Here is a 26257-nt window from a genome sequence, read left to right on the forward strand (position 1 = left end):
GGAGAGACAGTCTGTTCTTTGAAACTCCCCCCCCCCAACCCTCTTTTTTCTGAGTTGGATGGCTCTGCTCAGAGAGAGAGAGAGAGGTTGCAAAGGAGAATTAGAGACAGAAAGCAAGGAATGGAAAGGAAAGGAAGCTTCTTCTAACCAGAAATAGAGACTGCTGAGGTTTTGTATGAAATCTGTGGGACAACACTAGCTCTTTATTTCTCTGAAGCAAGACAGAGATGCCATTTAGTTGCTTCTTCTTATTCTTAGCTATTGAAGTGAATGGTGAGTACACTTACTATTTTCTATGTTAACACTGATAGGTGGGAAACGCCAGCAACTGACGTTTTGTTAATTAGTCATTGTGATTTTCTTTTTTTTAAAAAAAGAACAAAGATTGCCACAATTCTCTGATGGATATCTAGAATTTTGAGAGACCGACATTTCAGATGCATTAGAAATGCAAACGTTAGGTTTGTTCATCCACTGTTATCACACCAGCATGCCAATACACACTGTCTTTTTAATGATCTGTAAGTGTATGCTCAGCTCTGAATTCTAGAATCCCAGCACTGATCTTAAATACAGCTTCAGACTGGCTGCAGAGCTGCATTCAGAATTCGGTGCTGCTGCTAAGAATTATACCATGGTAGCTGTGGCTGATTTTGTATTTGACTCTTGCCTTTTCAGAAGTTTTCAATTGTTCTACCATGCTGTTTCAAAGTAGTATGCATGCCCACTTGGTTGAAGCTTACCACAGGATTTTTATTCCTACTATGAGAAGTAATAGCAAATGGAGAAAACTGGCAAAGTTTTGATCATCAATCACTTCTGTGTGGCTTTGTTGACTTAAGATATGCTAGCAGGGAGGGTGCCTTGCAGGTCCTCTAAGGAATGTCTAGTTGTGGGGTGGTTGTGCTGCATGACAATATTAGCTCTGGCTTATATTTGGCATAGCAAATAACTGGTAAATGTGACTGTGGCTGAGATGGTATATATAAAATTCTATAATATTCCGGCTTGTTTTGCACCAATATATTTTATTTCACTTTTCTTAAACTTTAGATAGATAAATATAGCTATAGTTGAAATATATATTTATGGGGAGGGAGAATACCTTTCTTAAACACCATTAAGGTTCTGTATAATGCAAAGTGCTCACTGGAAGGACAGATCCTGAAGCTCAGGTTCCAATACTGTGGCCACCTCATGAGAAGAGAAGACTCCCTGGAAGAGACCCTGATGTTGGGAAAGATGGAGGGCACAAGGAGAAGGGGACGACAGAGGACGAGATGGCTGGACAGTGTTCTTGAAGCTACTAATATGAGTTTGACCAAACTGTGGGAGGCAGTGGAAGACAGGAGTGCCTGGTGTGCTCTGGTCCATGGGGTCACGAAGAGTCAGACATGATTAAATGACTAAACAACAACAAAACAACAATAATGCAAAAGCAACTTAGAAAGAACATTTTAATCAACTGAGTTGCCTCTTTAATCATATGCCTGTAGGTCCTTTGAAAATATTCAAGTGACCTATGCTGTCCATTTAGCTGCTTAGAGACATGGGTTGGATCCAAAGGCACAAGGTGCTTCTTCCATTATAGAGAGGCTTCCTCTGGTGAAGAAGAGAACCTCTGGAGCCAATCCAAGGCTTCCCACAGACATCTAAACAATATTAGGCTCCCCCGTGGCAGTGAGGCTGCAGCCTTCCTCTCCCTTCAGTTGCCTCAGGCATCAAATGCTGTGGGCTGCAGGATCTTTGGCCAAGCTCTCTAGTTCTGCTGAGCTGGGTGTGTCATACAGTCTGTCAGGCACCCCTTAAACTAGCCTGCTGTCCTCAGCATGGTGGAAGATGCGGTCTTAGTGCCAGTGTTGAATTAAGATTCTTCAGCCAGTCCTGGCAGCTTCTATACATGTAGTATGAAGTGCAATGTTGTCCTTTGCCTCAGGCTGCAAAAAAATGGAAGTGATAGGGTGGTGATCGCAGGCACTGTGCCTGCTTTGGCCATATACCAAGTAACTGTAGTTGGAGGAGATAAAGATGGCAAAGCATTTTGCATACCAGAGTGTTGCTTAAGCAATGGTGTTATGGATAACAGCAGTGCACCTTTTGGGGTAGGTGAAAATGCACAATGGGGCATTGGTCCAATCTAAGGCATTCATCCATTATCCTAATCATGCTGCTAACACACCAGCTTCCATAGTCTGTGAGCAGCATGTATTAATGAGCACACTGTTGTCCTTGAGTTGCATGCTCTGTTCCACAGAAAATGTTGTTAGAGTGCAAACAGCAATATGCGAAGAAGGGGAACTAATATCAAACTGTAAGAAGAGCAAGGACTTAGGTTGTTTATTAGAAAAGCAAGCAGTTAGGCAGCTATTTGCTGTGGAATTTGAGTCTCTTGCTTCTCTTCATACATATCCACAATGACTAAGATATTAGAGAATGCCCTCTAATATTATGCAATAAAGCCGGGGGGGGGGAGGAAATAAAAGTTTTATCCTTCCCTTCAAAATAAGTTATTCCTGATTCATGTCAGACTATTATTATTATCATTTAATTATATTTATTTATATCTTGCCTTCTCCCCATACTGCGACTCAAGGCTGCTTACAGATAAAAGAGAGAAAACTAAAAACATAGAAAAGATAGTCATTAAAGAGGAAGTCAACACTAATAGATTTAAACCAATATAAAATATGTTAAAAATACAGATAACAACAACAACAGCAACAACAACAACAACAAAGCATCACAGCAGTAGCCCTATCCCTTCAGTTCTTAAAGGCCTGTTGGAATAAAAAGATTGTCACCTGTCAGCTGAAGATCAACAAGGAGGGAGCCAGTCTAACTTCCCTAGGATTGGCATTCCAAAGTCTCTGTTCAATGTTTCCAAACTGCATTTCTTTTTAATTGTACTGTTGTTTCAATTTTCCTCTTGGTCTTTCCATGTATACACCTTTCGTTAGTTAGTTAGTTAGTTACTTAGTTAGCTAGCTAGTTAGTTAGTTAGTTACATTTCTATCATACTACTTCCTCTTGCCATCCCCCCCCCCAACCCTGTGAGGTAGGCTAGACTAAGAGGCAGTGACTGGTCCAAGGTCACCCAGTGGATTTCATGGCTGTGTGGGGATTCGAACCCTGGTTTCCCAGGTCCCAGTCCAACCACTACAGCCTTGTGACTTCAGTATCAAAGCGATTCACATGCAAAAGTTTGCAGCTTGCACTGAACATCTTTTTATAAGAGGATATTCTAAGTTATCTCAAGACAGCCCAATGAACATCAGATGATCACAGATTGAGGTTTCATATATTTTTAACCTTTTTGGAGAAGTGATCTTGGGGTATGAGGTCCAAAACCTGCTTGCACTCTTTTCTGTGACAGTTTGATTTCCATATTCTCTGTCTTATCCTTTGGCAATTTCTAGGACTGTATTGTCTTAGATGACTCACCTAGCATATTTTTAACTTTAGAAAATCTTGCTTTAGGTCCTAAAGCTCCAGAAACGTGATTGTTATTATAAATGAAGTGCCAGCATGATCAATGTCACATATAAAGCTGGTGGCCGAACAAAAAGTCTGCATCTAAAGTGACATTAGAAGAGGGGGAAGAAAACGTCACTTTTGTGTACGAAAATACACGGCAAAGGCTCTATTTCCTCAGGAAAGGCATTTTTAATAAGGCTGGGATGAATTCTCTCCCCTGTTTCTCAAAATTCTCTACAAAACAGGAGCCAGTTTTCTGCTGCTTCTGTAGAGGAGGTGGAGAAATTTCTCTTTAAAAATCAGGTGTCAGTTACTGCTTAGTTTACTAGGCCTCACCAGGAAGTGCAGTGCAAACAATGGGAAGCTGTGGAGAGTGTGGTGCCCTGCCTGGAATGCCTTGAGACGCAACAAAACATGCTATAAAAGATGCTATGCTAACGTTTTTCAGTTCTGTTTATGAGCAACATTGTGCTAGAAGGGAAGGAGCAAAGCCATTCCTGACTGATTGTGAAAATGCAAGAGTTATGTTCCAGATGTTTATTTCAGGAGTCAAAATCTCATTTCTGTGCTTTCACCCAGAACTATATCTCTGGAATGAAACAAAAACAGGGAATACTAAATATGTGAATAAACACAAATGACCACCCAAATACAAGAAGGACACAAGCTGTTATGTTATATGAGTATTCCTCTAAAAGTGTATAGTTTGAACATAGCTGGCTGAATGAACACTTTTATTCGCTCGGCACTGGCTGTGAACTCTCTCCATGCGGTAGAAGAGGAGACAGGATTGCTAACAAGATTTTCTGCAACCAACATATTGTGCAAGGATGGAGACCTCTGCCCCACTCACAAAAGAAGACACAAAGTTGCATATGCTTTGTGTCATATCTATATTTGTATCCTCTTTTGCACATGGGATGGAGGGCCTAAGAGTAAATCAGGGGCCACACAGGAGTAATAAGGTGTCCAACGGACAGCATGTCAACAGGTGAAGCTCTTCTCATCATTGTATTTCAGTCCTGCCCCTGGAAATGCTAAACCTGCTGAATTTCTTTCTGCCCACACAGCTGTCAAAATCATGAACTCTGCTGTTCTCCAAAGCTTACACCAGGCAAAGAATTCAAGTTACATGAGTAGCAAATCACTTCTGTTGCCATAGGGCTTTTGTCAGTGGATCTTAAGCTGACAAAACTATGTTCAGCCTAAGATTAGACATGGTATTTCAAGAGGGGTGGTGGTAATCAAGAGAGATTTAAGAGCCACAGAAGCAAGGTTCAGGTGCCCATGCTTGGATAAATGCAAGATTAAATTGTAAAAAAGTAAGCAGTATATTTTAAGAGCATTTGTTTCTGTTTTTTATTATATGTATTTAGGTAAATGTTTATTAAGTAAATATTAAGTAAATATTTATTATTAAGTAAACATTTTTAGAAAGCGCCAAAAATAGTACTGTGAAGGCACTGGCCTGATGTCGATAGTCAAGGAGTCCCAAAGTAAGAGTGCCTAAAAAGAAGAAACAAAAGACTACTTTGCTGTGCATGCACCATAAATGTGAAAAATTAAAGGATTGCTCATGTAATGCTGCAACTGCCCTTGCACAATGAGGCCCAATATGTGCGTATCAAGGCTGTTTTCAGAAGTGATATGAAGAGTGCGTGCCATGATTGCATCTGTTCTGTGTGTCGTTCATGTGATCAGAGAGAACAGCAACAGAAGCTGCTGGCAGTTATGTGGGATGTGCACAGAACTTTTTGCTCCTTAGCCTGAAGAACCTGCTTTTCCTTCCTTTGACCAGCATTTGATGTTGTTGGGACTAGGAAATCAGCTCCTGAACCTGCACCAAGAATGCAGATCTGTTCTAAGCTAGTAAAATCAATTTGGTTTCTCAACTGGAAACTGAGGAAATTCATGAAGGAAGGAACAATGTGTTCAGTTGTGACCCCATTTGAATCAGAGTTTCATGCATTACTGAAACCACTTTGGGTGTAATCACAGGGGAATGGAAAGTCTGCATTTCTTCTAGAATGTTCTGAAGAGCTATTGCAAAAACAGGCATGCACGTTTTGTTTGTGTGTATATATTATACAAAAACTAACAAAAAATATCCATAATAACATTCCAAACTCTATAAATTCACTTGTGCACTCACATTTGCAACAAATAGCATGATCTTTAGCACATTTACTCCTAGAAGAAGGTTCCAGTGATTAAGTTAAACTTACTTTTATATAAATGTTTGCAAGAGTGCAGGCTGAGGATCACTACAAATATTGCGTGATAAATTAAAAGAACTGATGCAAAATTTTAAGTAACCCAAGCTGTAACACTCTTAATTCAATGTGTTTGAACAGTTCAACAATGTAACCTAAACATTGAAAACCTTTCAGTAAAGCCTAGCCTCTTTCTGGTGTTTATCTTTTAATAGCTCTTCATGCTGCTTCAGGAACTCAGGATTTTGGATTTGGAATTGCATGTCCTCTTGGCTATTTCCCTTGTGGGAATATCACAAAATGTTTGCCTCAGCCCCTTCACTGCAATGGGATAGATGACTGTGGGAATCACGCAGATGAAGAGAACTGTGGTAAGTTGACAGTTTTTCCACAGTGGCTCTCAGTGTGAGTTAACAAAGCCTTTGGTACTACATCACAATTCTTGTTTTCTCAGTAACTACTCTGACAAAAAAACTTGGGTTGTTGGGTTGTTTTTTTAAATAACTAAGTATTTTTTTAAGCATTCTCTTAGCATCGGTTTGGTATAAGCTGCTTGGTTAGCAGGACTCTAAAATCACCTCATGTACTAAGAACAAAAAGCTAATTTTGTATATATTGAACCTTTCCTAGATAGATAGACAATATTTTCCCCCACTTTTTCCACTAAGTGTTGTACAAAGAATACAACACAACGAAAATGAAAATAAGTTAAAACTATTAATTCAGAATTCAGTTAAATGCCTGCTGGAATGATGGTGATGAGGATGATGATGATAATAGTGATGATGATGATGATGTCTTCAGTATGTGCTGGAAGTTCAACAGAGAGGAGGCCTATCAGACCTCAACTAGAAGGAATTTCATAAAATTGGGCCCATAATACTGATCAAACAACACTGATCTATGGTGGATACAAGCGATGTATCCGAGCCATGGGGGACCACAAACATTGGTTCCACCGAAGACCTCAGTGATGAGGCAGAGCTATAAGGGATCAAGAGGCCCTTGAGGAATCCTGCACCCAAGTTGTTAAGGGCCTTGTAAATGTATACACAAACCTTGAACCTGACCCAGTAATGTATGGGCAGCCATGGTGCAAGCTTTTGAGCATGGAGCTATGTAATGGGATTATGATACAGAAAAGATGGGAATTCACTAATGTCAATGTAATAGGACATATGTCTAGGAATTGGAACAATAATCCCATTTTTTTCTAACATAGTAACTACCTATGGATGTATGTTAGTATATATGTAAAGCACACTGTTCTGTGTGCTCAAGTGATGATTAAACAGTGGATAGATATCATTTGCTAATGAAAATCACATTAAGGCGGGAATCCTAAACATATTTCATGGGCCTTGTTGAACATTGCAGGACTTCCAAGTACACATGCCAAATTACTTGGTAAACTGAATTGACTTCACTACTACTAATGTCTGAATCAGTGCAAGACAATAACCACAGTGGGGAAACAACCAGGATTTTTTTTAGGGTGGGGGTTGCTTTAAATATATGGTGTGTAAGCAGCCTTGGAGGGAAGAATAGTGGTCCAAAATGGCCCCGGTTGTGGTGATTAGAAACATGGCTTCTATCCCATCTTTTATTGTAATTCTTCAAAATTGCTTCTTGGCAGAGAACAAGCAGAGTGTTTCTGGCAGAGTGCACACTCTCCCCTTTGAATAATTGTGTCATAGCAGAGGAACATGGTTAGAACAAGAAGGAGAGAAATACAAATGGTTTTCCCTAAGGCAGTGTGTCCAGACTTTTAACTGAGCAGAAAGATTTGTGTCTAATAAGTAGCAAACCCACAGCTGAATAATTATATCTTTTTTACAAGTGAGGTTGTTTTTGACAGTGACAACACCCTAAAGGGTCTTCCTGCCCTCTAGTAGTAGCTGGAAAGGAGGCGCAGTGCAAATGGGGAAAATGGAAGGGAGCATCATCAATGGCATATCATTTGCGAACTAAAAAAAGCAGCAGTAAAAACCAATCACATTCACCGGATTCCAGACATGGGACAAATAAATGAACACAAGCAATTTCCATTGGAATTCTCTGAGACATGTTTAGAAATAGTAAATGATGATGATATTTCTGCTATGTAACTTCTATTAGGTGATAACAGTGGATGGTCTCAGCAGCTGGATGCAATTTATGATAAAAAGGCTTTTCAATATTCCTTGGACTTGGAAACAGATGAATGCTGTAAGTAGGAAGAGAAATAAATTGTTTACTTGTAGAATTTGAAGGGAAAGCATACCGCAGATCTGGTGACTGTGGAACCAAGTTTCAGTGGCCATGTGGACATTTCAGTTCTGTTTTAGAAAGACACTGGGGCACAAAGCTTTAAAACAATATAACATAAAATTGCTTTAAATCACATTGATCAAGTGAAAGATGGAATGTGTGTCCTCAGCAATCCTGAATTAAGCCAGGCTTGTGACATAATAATAAATCATGGTTAATGCAAGCCACAGTTCATAAATAATTTCAAACCATGGTTTCAAATTCTAGATTGTTGGCCACAGACCAAATCAAACATATGAACTACAATAAGCTAAACAGTCTAAGTATTACATGTGGACCAAGCCAGTAAATTTTGAAGTTTACAGCATGACACAAATGGTTATTTGAAAACACTTCTGACAGGTAGAAGAAAAGCTTTCTGACCTTCCATTCCCCTATCCCGTGTCTCTGAGCACTACACTGCTGATTTCCACAGGCCTTCCAGAGTGAAGAAAAAAGCATGCCTCAAGTTTTATGCTGATTGCAGCAATGTTTTCAGTGAAAATTGCCCGACATGTTTTAACGAAAGGTCTTCTTTGGGGTAAAAAGGTCTTCAGGTGTCTTATTCTGCTTCATTCATTGAAGCAACTTATTTATAGATCAATGCACATTTAGCAATATTACGTAACAAATTATTGCTTTCAGGCACTGGCTTGCCTCTTCCTTTGCCCTTCCACTTTTCTGGCTGTGTTTCTACATTTGCACGTAGCCCTTTTCAAAAGTTTAAAAAACTATTTCCTGTCATCTTCAGAAAATGTGAAAATAGAAATCTGCAATATACTAAGTCAGACGATTAGTCCATCTAGTTTAGTATTGTCTACACTGAGTGTCAATAACTCCTCAATATTTGAGACAACTTCCTTTCAGGAGATGCCAGGAATTGGACCTGGCCACTTTTATATGCAAAACATGTGATCTCCCACTGAGCCACATCCCTTCCTAACTTGTGAATAGGGAGCAGAATCTTGTCAACAGCCCTCACCTTGTCCTCCATACAATCCATGTCATTGTAGCCCATTGGCTACAATGGATGAAGTATGAATTAATTGTCCTAAGCCAGTGCTTGGGAACTAGTGGTCCTCCAGATATTGTTTGCCTATAACACATCATCCTTAATGGCTGTGTTCTAGATGGGGCTGCTGGGAGTTGTGGAGTTCAACATCCTCTGGAGGACCACATATTCCTCACCCCTATATTAATCAATGAGTTGATTTTACCACCTCTCTTTTCTCTCCCCATCATCATGCCAACATCATGGAATTGTCTTTATCCAGTGGTTGGTTCTGTGCCAATAGAATGTTTGTGCCGTGGTTTAGAGCTTGACTGCGATGGTGCTGGTTTGCTCGTCATTCCTTCGGTCTCTTCTAATGTAACTTTGATGTAAGTAAAAAAAAAAAGCGGTAAATTCTCTGTTCAGCAGGTGGTAAAAGTTATTAGGGCTAGGTTACAACTGGTATGTAACCCACAAGGTGTTACTGGCAAAGCATGCAAAGATGCTCCTAAGCCAGTTTCTGAGAACCAGCTTAAAAGTGGATGTGAACAGAAAGTCCAGGATGCTGCTATCACCCTCAGATGAGATTCTTATTTAGTGCACACACTGTACCATTTTGGAGAAAGGCAAAAAAAGAATAATAAACATCAATGCCATCTAGTGAGCAACAGGAATTATTTTTTAATTTTAAACGTGATTTTTTTTTAATGCTGGCACATGACTGCAAGACCAATATCTGATCATTAGCTATGCTGGCTGTAGGCTTATGGGAGTTGATGTTCAACAACATCTGGAAACCTGGGTTACCCAGCTCTGTTACATTTTGTAGTGACTCTTACAATAATGAAGAAATTCAGAGAGCAGGGGAGAAATAAAAGTTGCTCAAGTATTGCTCCAGGGATAACCTCATCCTACCTAAAACAAATGGAAATACCCCTTTTAGCACATCGTTAAACTATGGAATTTGATGCTACATGATGTGCTGATGGCTACCAACTTAGATGGTTTTAAAAGCTTGGCAATATTAAGGATATAAGTGCTACTATAGCCCCAGGATACTTGAATAATTATTGCTGGGCAATAACCATGGGAAAGTGCTATTGTGCTGCTGAAGGGCTTCCCATAGACACCTTCTTAGCAACTGTGAGAAAGAGGATATTGGACCAGTTGAGGTTTTGGGTCTGTTCTTAATAATAGCTTTATTATTAGTGTTGAAATTTCTGGACCCATTTTTAAAGTTGAGGATGCTTATGAATTTGTGAATAAAGTTTGTTTGAAAATGGCCATCTTCGCCGCTCAGGATGCTTAAACTGAGCAGTGCTGAAGGACAGAAAAATTATCTAATTTAAGGGCCATAGCACCACTACATTAAGAATCAACCTGAGCTTTCTAAATTGAGGCTTATTCTGTGTGTGAGCAAGTTTTCAACCTGCAGTTGTCTGTCTGTGACTTGATATGTCCTTTTTGCAAAGAACCGAGTTTAATTTTTAATGCTCATTAGGTTGCTTAGTGGAAGGTGTGCTGAAGATCTGTTCCAGTCATGGAAGAGTAATTGTCTCATATGGCACAATTAAGAGACACCATAGGAAAATCCCTTGCTGAGTTCTGTGACTAAATTATTTCCTGTATTGTGAGGACCTCTAGGGTTTATATTGTTAAGTGCAGAAAAACTAAAAAAAGAATCTTTTTCATGAGTCTGTGTGGCGAATGTCCCTAAAAGGTTAACTGAAGATCTTCACAATTAACTATGTTTATGTTATGAACTAATTGAAGAAAGTTATTAAGAACGTAAGACGATCCCTACTGGGTCAAGCCAAAGATCTAGTCCAGGATCTGTACTCTTAGTGGCCAGTCATATGCTTATAGGAAGCAACACTGCTTTGCTCACATGCAATTCTCAGCAACCATCCAGAGACATTTTGCCCCTGAAATAGGACATAGTACATAGCCACTTCAGCTAGTAGCCACTAATAGCTTGATGAATTCATCCAAAACTGCAGTTGTTGAAAAAAACAGGCTGTTAGCAAATAATGCTCATGCACATATATACATTTATTTACATACATATTGATTTATTTATTTTGATCACTTGTCACCCATCCTTTAGTGTTTCCACTAACAAGGTGGCTTACACTAATACTGAGCAAGCAATAAAATCAACCTACATGGAATAATTTCATTTGTGGAAATGTTTGTCAACTGTATAACCTGGTATCAATAAAATGTGCATGTACAGTGTACTGGTTTGATGTATGCTGTGAGTCATTCATCTTTTGTCTGTTTGTTGTTGTGTTACAGGTCCCTAAAAGGGAATCAGCTGAGAAAGCTTATTGCCAATGTTTTCAAAAAATATCAGGATCTTCAATACCTGTAAGGCAACATTTTAACTTCAAATTACCAGCCTATTGCAACATAATTGTTTTGTGATGTAGTGACCAAGGATGAGTTCACACCTTACATTGATCATGGGAAGTGTTTGTCGGAACTATGGTTTGATCACTTGACTGCCTGACATGCTACTGTCATGGATCTGCTGGCTGTACAATTAACTGACATTGGGAGGCAAGTTGAGAGGTGATAGTTGTATCAAGTGTTTGTATGAACTCAGCCTGAAGCTACAATCCTAGCCACATTTACTTGGGAGCATGCCCCATAGCATAATCTCTGAGATGACCTAGGGTATATAGGATTCAAAACACAAGGTTATGCTTCTAATTATGTCATGTACATGTAAACTGTTGAAACTGGTGGTATATGTATACTCAGAGGTATATGTTTTCAAGATCCAGAGTAGAAAGGCTCCTATATGAACTACAAGCTCTAATATGAACATATTTATGTTGTTCATTTTGGCTGTTCATTCATGCCTAACCAATTGTTTTATTAATATTTGAGTCTAACCAATGGATGGTCAAAAATAACCACTCAGATTCTTACTGGCAGTAAACTTATCCTAAAGTCGATCTTACTGTCCATCATATTATAAAGAAGTACAGTTTAGAACAGAGCAATACGACAAAGAACCAGAAGTAAACTTAGCAAAACAGTATGAGATTCTACGTATGGGTGGGTATTCTTTGTCCTTTAAATAAATTTTCATTTAATCATGATTAATTTGTTTTTTAAATGTGATCATTTATGAAATAATCTTGTACTGATTGAAATTTAGTTTTTTGGACAGAAAGAGAAGAAGCATGTTGATTTTACTTTCCTTTTACAATATTTCTTCAAATGCCATATAGTTCAACCATTCTTGTATCTTGCACCCTCTTCTGGTCACACATTTAAGGACACTTATGACTGTAAATTCTGTAGGAAAATATAGTATTGTCATTGAAGGAGGCAATTAGTGGAAATGCAGTTGTTTGATTTGCTTTGGACATCTGCTCAGTTCTCTCTTGAAAGCCATAGTCAAGCTTCCCATATTTTAATTACAGAAGGGATACATTTTTAACATAAAAATATAAAAATGTTGAGGTCCCTGAAAAGCGGAACTAAATTATTATTATTATTATTATTATTATTATTATTATTATTATTATTATTTATTATTATTATTAACATTTTATTGGTGGCCACCTATATCATTCAGGCTCTGTAAATCTTTTTTTTAATGATCTTCTATTGTCATTATCTTCACAGGTACCTTCAAAATAATAATATAAGTTTTGTGTCAGGACATGCTTTCAGAGGACTTTACAATCTGACAAAGCTGTAAGTACTTCCCCTGCAGTTCTACAATATATTCAATATATTCCCACATTAATAATTGTAATAATGACTTCAGTAGGTCCGTTGTCACATACATAAACAAAAAGTGTCATCCGTCATCCCAGTAAGAGTCTCCAAAATTGCCCAACTAATCTGCAACCAGAAGCTGTCAATGGAAAACCCAGGGTGTACTGCTGCAGACAAATAAGTTTACAAGCTCAGTGTGATATATGCCTAAATCTGACAGGGAGGGCAGATCCTAAACTCCCCACCTCACCCCTGCAGGCCATTTTGACTGGTAGGCAGGACAGTCAGCCACCTGATGTTACCTGGTGTCACATGAGTTAACATCAAAGGAAGAATTGGCTTCTCACTTAATGTGTGATCCTTATACTTCCAGTCAAGCAATGCCAGCAAAGAAAGAATTGGGAGTGCACTCTTGTGTGCTCCTGATTTTTCTTTTCCAGCTGTAGGTCAAGGCTCTACAATGTTATGCAGGGATGTAGAAAACCCAGTTGGAATTCCCACTCAACTATGTACTTAACTGTTATGGCGCTTTTCCATACACAAAAATCATGCTCAAGAAAGGCCCTAGGGTTTCAAACACCACTCTGAACAATTCAGTAGGATAGAAAAAAATGAATAGATGAAAAACCAAACATTGCTCAATGACCTTCTATTATGTTTTATTGGTCTTGTTTCAGATATCTGAGTCACAACAAGATAACCTTTTTGAAACCCCATGTCTTTGAAGATCTACATAAACTTGAATGGCTGTATGTACTGCCTTTGTATCTCATTAAGGCTACAATCCTGAACATACTTACTGGGGAATAAGGCCCATTGGATTCAATGGGCCTATAAATGATAAAGCGAGAAGAGGTGCTGTTTTAAGGATTAAATCCTATATAACAATATGGAGCATATCTGACTAGACAGACATGCATAAGATTGTTCTATATACAATGCACATCACAACCTCTTCACTATCTCTTGGCAAACACTTCGCCAAGAGAATGAGAAGAATCTCAGCTTTGCAGGGGGGAAAAACTGGGTTGCTTTTTTCCTAAGGGAAAACTACTGTTTTGGAGAGAACTTTACACCTCATGAAATGGAGGGGGAAAGAAAAATCATTAAGATTTGCTGTTAAATCCAAACAAAGATGGTTGCAATTTATCTATTTGCTTTTCTGGAAGTATCCTCAGTGGGAGAAATGTTCACTCACATTTTTATTCCTTTAAGAAACAGATCTAAATCAGTCCATTTGGAAGATGTGTTTTGACACGGTCATCTCGCTTTTCCATTCCTGATTTTAGCTTGGACAGACATCTGTAACTAGACATCTTAACACCATTTTTTAAAAAACAGAACAGTTTCATTGTTACTGGTAGTTGTGATTTAAAAGCAAACAATGCTGAGCAGAGGGCATTAGTGACATAGCTGTCAGTATTCTGAAGAATTAACGGCATGACAACTTTTTCTATTGCACCTTTTCAAATGAAGTATTGTCTTATGGGATCTGTGACATACAGCAACTTCAAAATAATGTTCTGTGAAGTGTCAAAGTGCTCATCAAGCACTGCAGAAGCTGACAAGAAAATTGTTCATTTAAGTTCCTTTCCCACCCACCCCCAAACCTATTTTTAATCTCTCGGGGGGGGGGGGTTAGTTTCTGTCATCATTTTGAGATAGGAACACACTTACCTAGAAGTGAAAGCCACCAAATTCAGTAGGATTTACTCTTGAGTAGACATGCGTAGGATTGTGCTGAGGATCACCTATTTTAATTGGATTTTTAAAAGTTTTACTCATACGGCTATTTCCAGCAAGCTTTTTCTCCTGAAAGACAGGGGTTTCAGAAAAATTGCCTCTTAAATCATAGTCACCTTCAGTGTGGTCACGGCGTTTGTGTGCCTATCTGAACCACAAACTGAGATGATTGTGTTGATTTCATACCAATAACTCTGTATGAATTGGCTTTCTGTGCTGCAAAGGTCCCCAGAGTCTCATTTGCAGTGGTTTGAAGGAAATGGATCTATCATTTAGTAGCTACATAAGAATCTGAGTTCACAGTATAGACTAGAACATAAAATGATTGGCACATTATAAGTGGTTGTATGATGCCATGATAGCAATCCATTTTTATCTACTGTTATAAATGAATATAGCTTATAAATCTGGGGGAAACAGGTTGCTATGACTTAGCAGTATTTTTAACCTAATATGCACCATTTTCTGATTTACAGCATAATTGAAAACAATACAATAAAATGTGTCTCACCACTAACCTTTTATGGGCTGAACTCACTAATTCTCCTGTAAGTATTGAGAAACTGATGTAAAATACCATATATAATTTTTAAAAATACAAAAGCAAAGAGCTATGTTGAACAGGATAGTATCTCCAACCTCATCCCCACTCTCACCCCCACTCCACACAAGAGAATAACAGTTCATGTACTCTAATCAACAACACTTTACTATCTTCCCAGTGGTTTTTCACTTCAGAAACAGAAATAGGCATATTCCACTCTCTGCAGCCATTCTTTTGCTCTTAATATTATCATTACAGTGAAAATAAACAAACAAAACTTTAGGGGACCGTTGGAATTAGTTGTTTAAATGAACTTGATTAACAAATACAGTAAAAGTAAAGATTGCGAGAGGTTGCTTATAAATAGAAATTGCTCATTATAGAAAACAGTTTTCCCCATGAAATTTTAATATTCATGTTTTGATATTATCAGCAAATGCAAATGGTTTTGCTGCTACAATGAAGTGCTGTTTATAAAATTGTTCATTGCAGCACAAACCTTTGTTGCAGCAAGAGAACAGTTCAGGTCTTTCTCCCTAATTTGGACTCCATTTTTAACTTTCTTAGCAGAAGTTATTCTCTTTTTAAAGAGACCACAGTTTTCCCCAGTTACACTGACCGCTTTAGGTTGTTCAGAAAGATTGAGAGAAGAGGGAGCTTTGTCAGAGCTGTATGTCCAACAGTGAAGTGGTACCACCATCCTCTTACAGTGACAATACTACGTTACCCATATTTCTAAGTGAAGCATTGGGTTCTGAAACATCTCTACAAGGGAATCAAACACACATGAAAAACCTTCTACAGTACTCTTGAAGATTATTTTAAAATAACTGCTGAAACCTAGATAACCATCTTTCCAGAATCCATCAACCTAATAATATTATTTTTCTTTCTCTAGAGTTCTGATGAACAATTCTCTTGCCCAGTTGCCTGATAAACATCTTTGTCAACATATGCCAAGGATAAACTGGCTGTGAGTCCACGTTTTCCTATGTTGCTTTATCATTAGATTTGGTTTGAATCAAATGTGTCCCATTTCTTGTTCATATTCTCTACAAGAAAAGATTTGGCAATCATGTATTGAAAACAAGAAAAAATAGTTATTTCTTATCACAGGAAAGGCAGGTTTGGGCTTCTGCAGTGACTATTTATTGGACTGCATTTCTGTTGATTCCAGTGAGGTTTGTTTGTTTGCACTGAAATGTGGTTTCTACAATAGTTCTGGTGGAAAAGACAACATGCATGCAAAGAGTCCTACCATATTATCAGTCCGTATAGAAGTATCTGAGGAATATTTGCTGTTAAGAATTAACAGGAGATTTCCTTTTCTTTTCCCAGGGACTTTGAAGGCAACCATATCCACAATTTCAGGAACGTCACTTTCATCTCCTGTAGGAGTTTAACAGTCCTGTGAGTTTAAAACATTACTATTGAGCCAGAAAGAGACCTTGATGGTCCTAACAACTTACCTGCATAGGCCTTGCTGGAGAAGGAATTACATACAGCTATGGAAGAATCATTGTAACCATTAAGTCAACCTTGATTGCTCAAGGCATATGGAGCAGAGCCTGATCTGAAGATCTTAGTGAGCCAGAGAAGGGATGGGGAACCTGTATCCCTCCAGATGTGGCTGAGCTCCCATCTGTCTCAGTTAGCATGGCAAGTGCTATGGGATGATGGGAGTCCAACAACATATGGACAGCAAGTTGTAGTCCATCAATATCTAGTTCCCCATTCCTAGGTCAGAGACTACAAATGATTAGAAGAAGTCTCATCTTAAAACCCACTAAAATAGCTTTTATCATTTCAGCGTTTTGAGAAGAAACAAAATCAGCTCTGTAAATGAAAATAGCTTCTCTGCTCTTCAGAGATTAGCTGAACTGTAAGTAAACATTTTCCCTGAGAGCAGATTAACTACTTTTTTGTGATCACATCTTGTAAGCAAGCATATAGTTTATATTATTGTGACAGTGTGCGTTTAGTTCTTCAAGCACAAGAGTCAAATTGTCTCAGAAATGGGGAGGGGGTCAGTCAGGACTGGGACAGTGGCACAAGGAGAAGGGGGAATTAAAGAAGACAGAATTAGGGTGCTTCTTAAGTTTTGAAGCATTGATGGCAAAATAAGCATTCTGTTTACTAAATTCTGGGGATTTTTCCCCCACAGAGACTTGGCTAACAACAAGATCGAATCGCTTCCTCAACACCTATTTAAGGATCTGAAAGAACTCTCACAGCTGTAAGATCTGTAATAAGTCCATTGTTCTTTGAATGTAAATCATTAAATGTTTTTAATTGTTTTTCTCTGGTTTGAAATCGTGTCAGAATGAAAAGGTGCACCTGCATATTATATGGATGATTTCTTTTTGAGATGGCTGTCCCCAATATTTGTGCTTTGATGTCTGTTATGCTGAATTAAGATCGCTTTCCGAGATTGTATTAGTATTGCCCATTGTTTGTAATTTTAGGCTGCAATGTTGTACGTACCTGCTTACCTAGAAGCAAGACCCATTGAACTCAATGGTATTTACTTCTAAGCAGACAATGTATATTAGGACATACAGTCCCATAACTCCAGGACTTACAAAGTGAGATCTTCTAAGTGAGAAGCTTCAGTAAGAGTTTTCAATATAATTTCAAATCCCGAAGCAGAAGAAAAAGCAAAGATTATTTACTTCAGTTAGGTCACTGCCAGTTTGTTTGCTTTTTTAAAGGAAACAACTACTCTTTTATCTACAACTCAATATACTGAGTGAATAAAGACACACTTTCTTATATAAATGCTACTTTAATTAATTTTTCTGGGCCAGTTGTGGGTTTTGTTGTTTTTGGCAATTGTTATTTGTTGAATCTGTTTAGTCACAATTTACACTCAACTGCACAATCAATATGAATATACACATATTTTCATTTTTTGGTAATTGAGTCATGATAACATCAAGTACACAAGACAGAACAATAAAATTGCCATTTAAGCTATGACTTACTCTGTTCTTTTGACAGAAATCTTTCATACAATCCAATCCAGAAAATAGAAGCAAACCAGTTTGATTATCTTATTAAACTCAATTCACTGTAAGTGTGTGTCTTCCTTTTGAACAATCTTTCATCAGCTAAGACAATGCGTTCTAGTATTTAGCTATTCTGTTTTAGAACAAGGTAATTTTGAATTATGGATAAAATATGATGTACCAAGGTTAATTGGAAATGGCAGAAATAATTGATATATGCCTTGATTAATGTAGTTACTTTAGTCCTTAGAAACCTTCAAATCACAAACTACCGTATTTTTCGTCCTATACGGCGCACCGGCCCATAGGACACACCTCATTTTTTGGGGGGGGGGAATGAATTAAAAAAAATTATTCCCCCCCCCCCAGCCCTGGCTGCCGCCCCAAGCCTTGCGCTCACCTGCCCGAAGCAGACACTCGCCCGAAGCAGGGGGAGCCCTCCCGAGGGCTCCCCGTGCTTCGGGCGACAGGCTGCCGCCCCAAGCCTCGCGCACCCGGTGGGACCTCCTGCCGGGTGCGCGAGGCTTGCAGACGCTCGCCCGAAGCAGGGGGAGCCCTCCGGAGGGCTCCCCGTGCTTCGGGCGACAGGCTGCCGCCCCAAGCCTCGCGCACCCGGTGGGACCTCCTGCCGGGAGCGCAAGGCTTGCAGACACTCACCCGAAGCAGGGGGAGCCCTCCGGAGGGCTCCCCGTGCTTCGGGTGACAGGCTGCCGCCCCAAGCCTCGCGCACCCGGTGGGACCTCCTGCCGGGAGCGCGAGGCTTGCTGACACTCGCCCGAAGCAGGGGAAGCCCTCCGGAGGGCTCCCCGTGCTTCGGGTGACAGGCTGCCGCCCCAAGCCTCGCGCACCCGGTGGGACCTCCTGCCGGGAGCGCGAGGCTTGCTGACACTCGCCCGAAGCAGGGGAAGCCCTCCGGAGGGCTCCCCGTGCTTCGGGCGACAGGCTGCCGCCCCAAGCCTCGCGCACCCGGTGGGACCTCCTGCCGGGTGCGCGAGGCTTGCAGACTCTCGCCCGAAGCAGGGGGAGCCCTCCCGAGGGCTCCCTGTGCTTCGGGCGACAGGCTGCCGCCCCAAGCCTCGCGCACCCGGTGGGACCTCCTGCCGGGAGCGCGAGGCTTGCGGACACTCGCGGGGGCTGCAGGCTGCTGCCCGCAAGCCTTGTGAGCCCGCGGGTACTCCCACTGGGCTTGCAAGGCTTGCGGATAGCTTCCTGAAGCCTGGAGAGCGAGAGGGGTCGGTGTGCACTGATGCCTCTCGCTCTCCAGGCTTCAGCGAAAGCCTGCATTCGCCCCATAAGACGCACCCCGATTTCCCCTTCATTTTTGGAGGGGAAAAAGTGCGTCTTATGGGGCGAAAAATACGGTATATAAAAACAAAGGAATCTTGCTATATTAAAAAAATTCTAATTATTAAATTTGACTGTTAAATAGTCCAATAAACAATAACAGCCTTCTTTCGAATATTTAGGATTCTCATGCAGCTGCTAGCCTACTATGTGCCTTCAATTAAGTCAAAATACTTGGCACATAATTTTGACATCACAGACTTTAGTGTGCTTTGAGCTGAAAGCACTGTATTCAGTAAACTATGTGTTACCATTAATTAACTTGCCAACAAAATACCGGTACATTTTAAAGATACATATGTTATGCTGAAGGAGCAAATTTATTTTTCAGTAAGTTCCCTATTAATAAGACATAAACTCTGTTTCTAATGTTTATAGAAGCCTAGAAGGCATTGAAATTACAAATATCCAAAGAAGAATGTTCAGCCCACTTAAAGAGCTTTCCCATATGTAAGTATCATCTACCAAAAAAAAAACTTAACAAATAGCAAGGATATATACCTAACCTATCATCTCCCATAGAAAGGTAGCAGGGAGACCTGCTAAGACAATTCTTTGAGATCTTCTGTGTGCTAGATAGACCAGTTGATTTATTTGATTCCATTAGCAAGCTTACATAAGGAAAAATTTTTTACATAATTGTGCCCTTCTACACTTCATGCTTGGGAGGCGGGTGGCGCTGTGGGTTAAACCAGAGCCTAGGACTTGCCGATCAGAAGGTCGGTGGTTCGAATCCCCGCAACAGGGTGAGCTCCCGTTGCTTGGTCCCTGCTCTTGCCAACCTATCAGTTCGAAAGCACACCCAAAAGTGCAAGTAGATAAATAGGTACCGCTCCGGTGAGAAGGTAAATTGTGTTTCCGTGCACTGCTCTGGTTCGCCAGAAGCAACTTAGTCATGCTGGCCACATGACCCGGAAGCTGTACGCCGGCTCCCTCAGCCAATAAAGCGAGATGAGCGCCACAACCCCAGAGTCAGTCACGACTGGACCTAATGGTCAGGGGTCCCTTTACCTTTACACGTCATGCTACACAATTTCTTGTGCAAAGCCTTATGCATCTCTGTACATAAATATGATAACTGTTTAGTGCTTGGACACACTGTCATCAGGATTGTTGCCATAGCTAATGCCAATTTCTACAACAAAATATAAAATCCTATATAGAGAGGTTAACTAATATTCATATACTGTACATGAATATGCAATGTGTATTTATCAAGCATCAACTAAATAAAATTCAGGTCATTTTTCCAACCAGTTCTCTTCTTAATCTCAGGGTCATGGGTTTGAGCCCAAAATTGGGCAAAAAGATACCTGCATTGAAGGGTTTGGAGTGGATGACCTATGTGGTCCTTTCCAACTGTATGATTCTCTTTACCTTATTTTAGTTTGTACTAGTTCAAGGAATATATGCATTGTATTATAAGGCATACAATCCTGTACACCAGAGATTGATGTGCAAATTCCCTCTGCTTTTTTACCCTCCAGATATTTCAAAAAATTCCAGTATTGTGGCTATGCTCCCCATGTACGCAGCTGCAAACCAAATACTGACGGAATCTCCTCCTTTGAGAACCTCTTGGCCAGCGTTATACAGAGAGTATTTGTCTGGGTTGTGTCTGCTGTCACTTGCTTCGGGAACATCTTTGTCATCTGCATGCGGCCTTACATTCAGTCGGAGAACAAACTCCATGCTCTGTCGATAATGTCACTCTGCTGTAAGTATCAAGGCATGCCTCGCTCTTTGCTAGATTTTCACCAGAGGTTATTTAAAGAGAGTGTAAATGAGGCTAGTACAAATAACATACACTCACATGTTTTCTCCATAGGTGCAGATTGCCTCATGGGAATATACTTGTTTATGATTGGAGCCTTTGACCTGAAATACCGTGGGGAGTACAATAAGCATGCTCAGTTGTGGATGGACAGTATCCACTGTCAGCTGGTGGGATCTCTGGCTGTTCTATCTACAGAAGTATCTGTTTTATTGCTAACCTACCTGACTTTGGAAAAATACATCTGCGTAGTTTACCCATTTAGATTCTTGAGGCCAGGAAAATATAGGACAATTTCCATATTAGTTCTCATCTGGATGATAGGGTTTGTAGTTGCTTTTATTCCACTCAGCAATAAGGATTTTTTCCATAACTACTATGGCACTAATGGTGTCTGTTTCCCTCTCCACTCTGAGCAGTCTGAAAGTACTGGAGGTCAGATTTATTCTGTCATAATTTTCCTAGGTAAGTAAACTCCAGATTCATTTCTCCCCAAAGCAAGTCCTTTATGTTCATGACTGCCCTGATCCTGTAATTATCAGTGCCTCCCTCAGGCCATCTGAAGCAATTTGCATTTTTTTAAACCTGTGTGTTAAATTCATGTCAGATTATACATAATTTGGACAGAAGACCCTATTCTAATCTGCTCATACTCTGAATATGGATGCTCATCTTAATGTCTGATTTCATCTATGAAACACAATTTTATAGTTTTTCTTAATTCTCGTTTTACAGCACTGAATATTCATTGTGAAATAATGAATTTATAGGTTAAATCACATATATTACTGTGAAGAACAGCTGTAACCTACAAACTGCTTAAACCATAGAACTCACGCAGAAGTTAGCAAGACTAAACAAGAGTCCATTAGTCTGCATACATTATTGCTAATGGCGTTTTAATGCTGCAATCTAAAAGGCAGTTACGTCAGCAAATGTGAACTTACAGATAGATATATTTCAGTTCTGTACCTTTTACATTTGTACACCATACATACTAGTCATCAGATTTTGAATTTTAACCTGGCAAAGAGACTCCTAAATAGAACTAAAACTGTTTCTATTTTGCAACAGGTGTAAATTTGGTAGCATTTATCATCATAGTATTCTCCTATGGAAGTATGTTTTATAGCGTCCATCAGACAGCGATTACTGCAATGGAAATCCAGAATCATGTGAAGAAAGAGATGACCCTTGCCAAACGCTTTTTCTTCATCGTATTTACTGATGCACTATGCTGGATACCCATATTTACACTAAAATTGCTTTCCTTACTTCACGTAGAAATTCCAGGTATGGCCAATTTCCTTCCCGATTGCTCTGTTGTTGTTGTTTTCAGTCTGTAATAGGGAACTCAAGGGCAACTTACTACTCCTGGACCATAGAAGAGGGCAAGTGGGCAAATCTAAAATAGTGTGGGCTCTGCATTTTAAAAAATGCACCATCCTCATCCTTTAATCATCCTTGCTCAGAGTTCCAACTGTCTATGCCTGCTTCCAAGACACTATAAGATGTAAGCTCAATAATGCAACTGTGTCCTTGTGATTTTTTCTTTTCTAAATGATGCTTAGAATTCCATTTAACTTACTTGGAGCTCATTGCACAGGGACGGGCTTTTTGCCCCCTTTGTTTTTTGTGAGATGTTAAAATTGTACTTCTTGGGCTTCCTAACAGCATGCTAACACCTCCCTATTCTTTCTCAGTTGCTCTGTTTGGCTCCAGCCCTTTGTAGTCAGCTACCCAATTTTACTGTTGGAGGAAATGAGGCCTATTTACTCTAATGCACATTAGAATATCAATCAATACGTTCAAATGTTTGGCAAGATTTGAAATGTTGCATATATCTACAGTAATATCTGGTCTAGTAACATCCTATAGCATAGGTGGGGAAAACCTTTGGCCCTCCAGATGTTGAACTACAACTCCCATCATTCCTGACAATTGGTCCTGCTTGCTGGGGTGGATGGGAGCTGTAGTTCAACAACATCTGGAGAATCAAAGGTTCCCCACACCTGCCACAGCATATACCACGTTTGTTAAAAACACACAGGCACAATTAAGTGAATCGTGTTTTTTTCCCTTCCCTTTAGGTTCTATAACTTCCTGGGTTGTGATTTTCATATTACCAATAAATAGTGCCTTGAACCCTCTTCTCTATACATTAACCACCAGGCCTTTCAAGGAAATGATTAATCAAGTTTGGCACAATTACAAACAAAGAAGATCCTTGGGAGGCAAAAACAACCAGAAAATGTATGGTCCATCATTTATCTGGGTAGAGATGTGGCCTATGGAAGATACCTCACCAGAGTTGACAAATCCTGCCAATTTTACAGATTTCTCTGAGAGTTAAGTAAGTTGACATTCAGCAGGCCTGAAAAAGACACATGAAAATGATTCAGAACAAGTTAAGTGCATTAAGACTTGCGCACTCAGCACTGTTATCTTGAAGATCCTGCCACACAAAGCTGCAAAGAAACAGACCCCTTGCTCCAGGCCATGGAATCATGACAGAAGACAAACTACTGAGCTACCATGGCATGCATCTATTAACAACCTTTAGAAGAACTAGCCATATGGAGAAGAGGTTGGAATTAATGGGGGAAATGCTTATCCTGGTGAATTTGCATTGTGGAATTGATGAGGAAATAGAAAGTGAAAGAAACTTGGTCAGAATGTAAGGACTACTTTATATCTTCTGACAGTTCTAAAACACTTTTTAATTTGCAAGGTTTGTGGTAACAGTTCTTCTCAGTGACCAGTATTATATCTAACTTGTAGGCAGTATTATCTAAAACACCAACACAAAAGCTGAAGTGTCACGAATTATTTAATATTTATAAATACAACTGGGCTACTTTAGTTCCGCAAGTCTGAAAACAATCAATTTCCTTGCAGTACAGTTTAATATGGGAGGCAGCATTTTCTATTTCCAAGTTCACAAGGTGAAGGAGCAAATAAATATAGGAATGGCAATGAGAGATTTCATAGATGTTTGCACTGGATTTCTCAAAGGATTTAAGAATAGAAGTTATATAGTTGCACTTTAATGTTTACAGATTTTTGGATTATCTTGAACTTGGCTGAAAAGAATGTTATTTTATATCTAGTTTCTACTAATATGTACATATGTTGTTGTGTTTGCAAATGAAGCACTGCCTGAGGAAACATGATCCAATAATATTTAAACTCTGTTTAAACTATATATTCATATACAGCTATTTATGCTTAGCTTTACTACTGTATTTGTCTGGAGTTCATTAATGTAAAATAGTTGTATTTCTAAGTAACACTGTCTTATTCATTCATTAAATACATATCTATTCGACCCTTCATCAAAAAAATGATGTAACAAAGCAGAGTGCAGTAATGAACAGGAAAACAGTATCTACAATAAAACCATCAAAGCTATTAAAATATCACAATAAAACCAACATGAAATAAAATAAGGAAACAGACCTTAAGTCTCATCAGTTCGTAGATCTACAAAAGCCTGATTAAAGAGGTACGTTTTCAGCTGGCGCCAAACAGTAACCACTGTTAGTACTAGCACAGAACAAGTGTCGCCACAGAAAACATCCAATTCCAGCTCATAACACAGTGTCCTTTTGCAATCAGCTTGACCACAATGTCCTCTCCTATAGATTTTAATGCATAGGCATGTTATATAAAGACAGGTGCTCTTCAGCTATTTGGATCCCCAGTCTTTAACACCATGAATTGGATCAAGTAACATACAGGCAGCCACTAAAGAGCCTTCCTGCGTTCTGGGTGGCTGCATTTTGCAGACCATCTACAAGAGTAGCTCCAGACAGAATGCATTACAATAGTCCAACTAGGAGATTGTAAAGGTAAATGGACCCCTGACGATTAGGTCCAGTGGTGACTGACTCTGGGGTCACTTTATTGGCTGAGGGAGCCGGCATACAGCTTCCAGGTCATGTGGCCAGCATGACTAAGCCGCTTCTGGCGAACCAGAGCAGCGCACGGAAACGCCGTTTACCTTCCCGCCGGAGCGGTACCTATTTATCTACTTGCGCTTTGACACGCTTTAGAACTGCTAGGTTGGCAGGAGCAGGAACCGAGCAACGGGAGCTCACCCCGTCGCAGGGATTCAAACCACCAACCTTCTGATCGGCAAGTCCTAGGCTCTGTGGTTTAACCTACAGCGCCACCCGCGTCCCCAACTAGATTACCCAAACGTAATTACTGGGGCTAGGCTAACACAGTCCAGGAACAGTCAGTTGGTGAGTGAGCCACTCTGGGCCACTGAAGTCACTTGAACAACCAAGTGACAATGCTGGATCCAGGACTATCCCAGGCTATATATCTAATCCTTTGTAGGCGTGGCTTTCAGTTGCCCATACCTTAAACTCTGTGTAAGAGCCACTTCAAAGCCCTGCTTAGATGCTCACATACGATGACAGCTATGTTAATAGACAGTGGTCTGTTATGAAACTTAAATCTGCATGAAGCTAGGCAGGTTCCATCCACCAACACCTCTAAATAATTATATTTTTACTGATGCTTTGAATGGCTAGTTTTTGTCTGTTTATTAGATATGGGTGTTAGCTGATGCTGGTTTCAGTAATATTTTTTACTATTTTAAAGCATCTGTTTTTAAAAGTGTACAATAGTCTATTTGTGTATATTTTTGTAAGTTGCCTTGGAAAACATTTTGTTGGAAAATCAGTCTATTTTTTTAATAAAAAATAATAAAGCTTGTTGCGTTAACTAGAACTGAAAGTATTCAGAGCAAGTTATTCAAAACAGAAACTGTGAAAGAATTGTGTAACTTTCACTTCTGAAAGCGATAAATTCTGGATTTTTTCCATGATGTTGGTAAAGTGATGGAGGGACAAAGAATAATGTGAATATGTGCATCTTCATCTAGGACTTGATAGTCACAAATTCTGATGCTCTTGCCCGATAATATGGAAATGTAAAGGCTAAGTATACAGTATACAGAAGGTAAAGATAAAGGGACCATTAGGTCCAGTCGTGACCGACTCTGGGGTCACTTTATTGGCTGAGGGAGCCAGCGTACAGCTTCCGGGTCATGTGGCCAGCATGACTAAGCCACTTCTGGCGAACCAGAGCAGCGCACAGAAATGCCGTTTGCCTTCCCGCTGCATATGG

General features: G+C 39.7%; 1 protein-coding gene across 1 annotated transcript; it reads left to right on the plus strand.

Moving 5' to 3' along the window:
* Positions 1 to 13: 13 nt before the first annotated feature.
* RXFP1 (relaxin family peptide receptor 1) lies at positions 14 to 25858 on the plus strand. Its single transcript, XM_083459403.1, has 18 exons — positions 14 to 273; positions 5903 to 6058; positions 7806 to 7895; positions 9251 to 9356; positions 11266 to 11337; positions 12610 to 12681; positions 13383 to 13454; positions 14925 to 14996; positions 15891 to 15965; positions 16331 to 16402; positions 16803 to 16874; positions 17157 to 17228; positions 17993 to 18064; positions 19723 to 19794; positions 20832 to 21061; positions 21173 to 21583; positions 22193 to 22411; positions 23209 to 25858. Exons 1-18 carry the CDS (start codon positions 228 to 230, stop codon positions 23469 to 23471), a joined length of 2244 nt encoding a protein of 747 aa, XP_083315529.1. The 5' UTR covers positions 14 to 227; the 3' UTR covers positions 23472 to 25858.
* The last annotated feature ends 399 nt before the right edge of the window (positions 25859 to 26257 follow it).

The sequence above is a fragment of the Podarcis liolepis genome (genome assembly GCF_965112155.1).
Source record: "Podarcis liolepis genome assembly, chromosome: 9".
NCBI lineage: Eukaryota > Metazoa > Chordata > Lepidosauria > Squamata > Lacertidae > Podarcis > Podarcis liolepis.

Excerpts from the sequence above, each read along its gene's own strand:
- RXFP1 (XM_083459403.1), top strand. The coding sequence starts at position 228 with ATGCCATTTAGTTGCTTCTTCTTATTCTTAGCTATTGAAGTGAATG. Across the intron at positions 13,455-14,924 it reads CTACATAAACTTGAATGGCT|CATAATTGAAAACAATACAA; the intron begins GTATGTACTGCC and ends TCTGATTTACAG. Across the intron at positions 18,065-19,722 it reads CTTATTAAACTCAATTCACT|AAGCCTAGAAGGCATTGAAA; the intron begins GTAAGTGTGTGT and ends TAATGTTTATAG.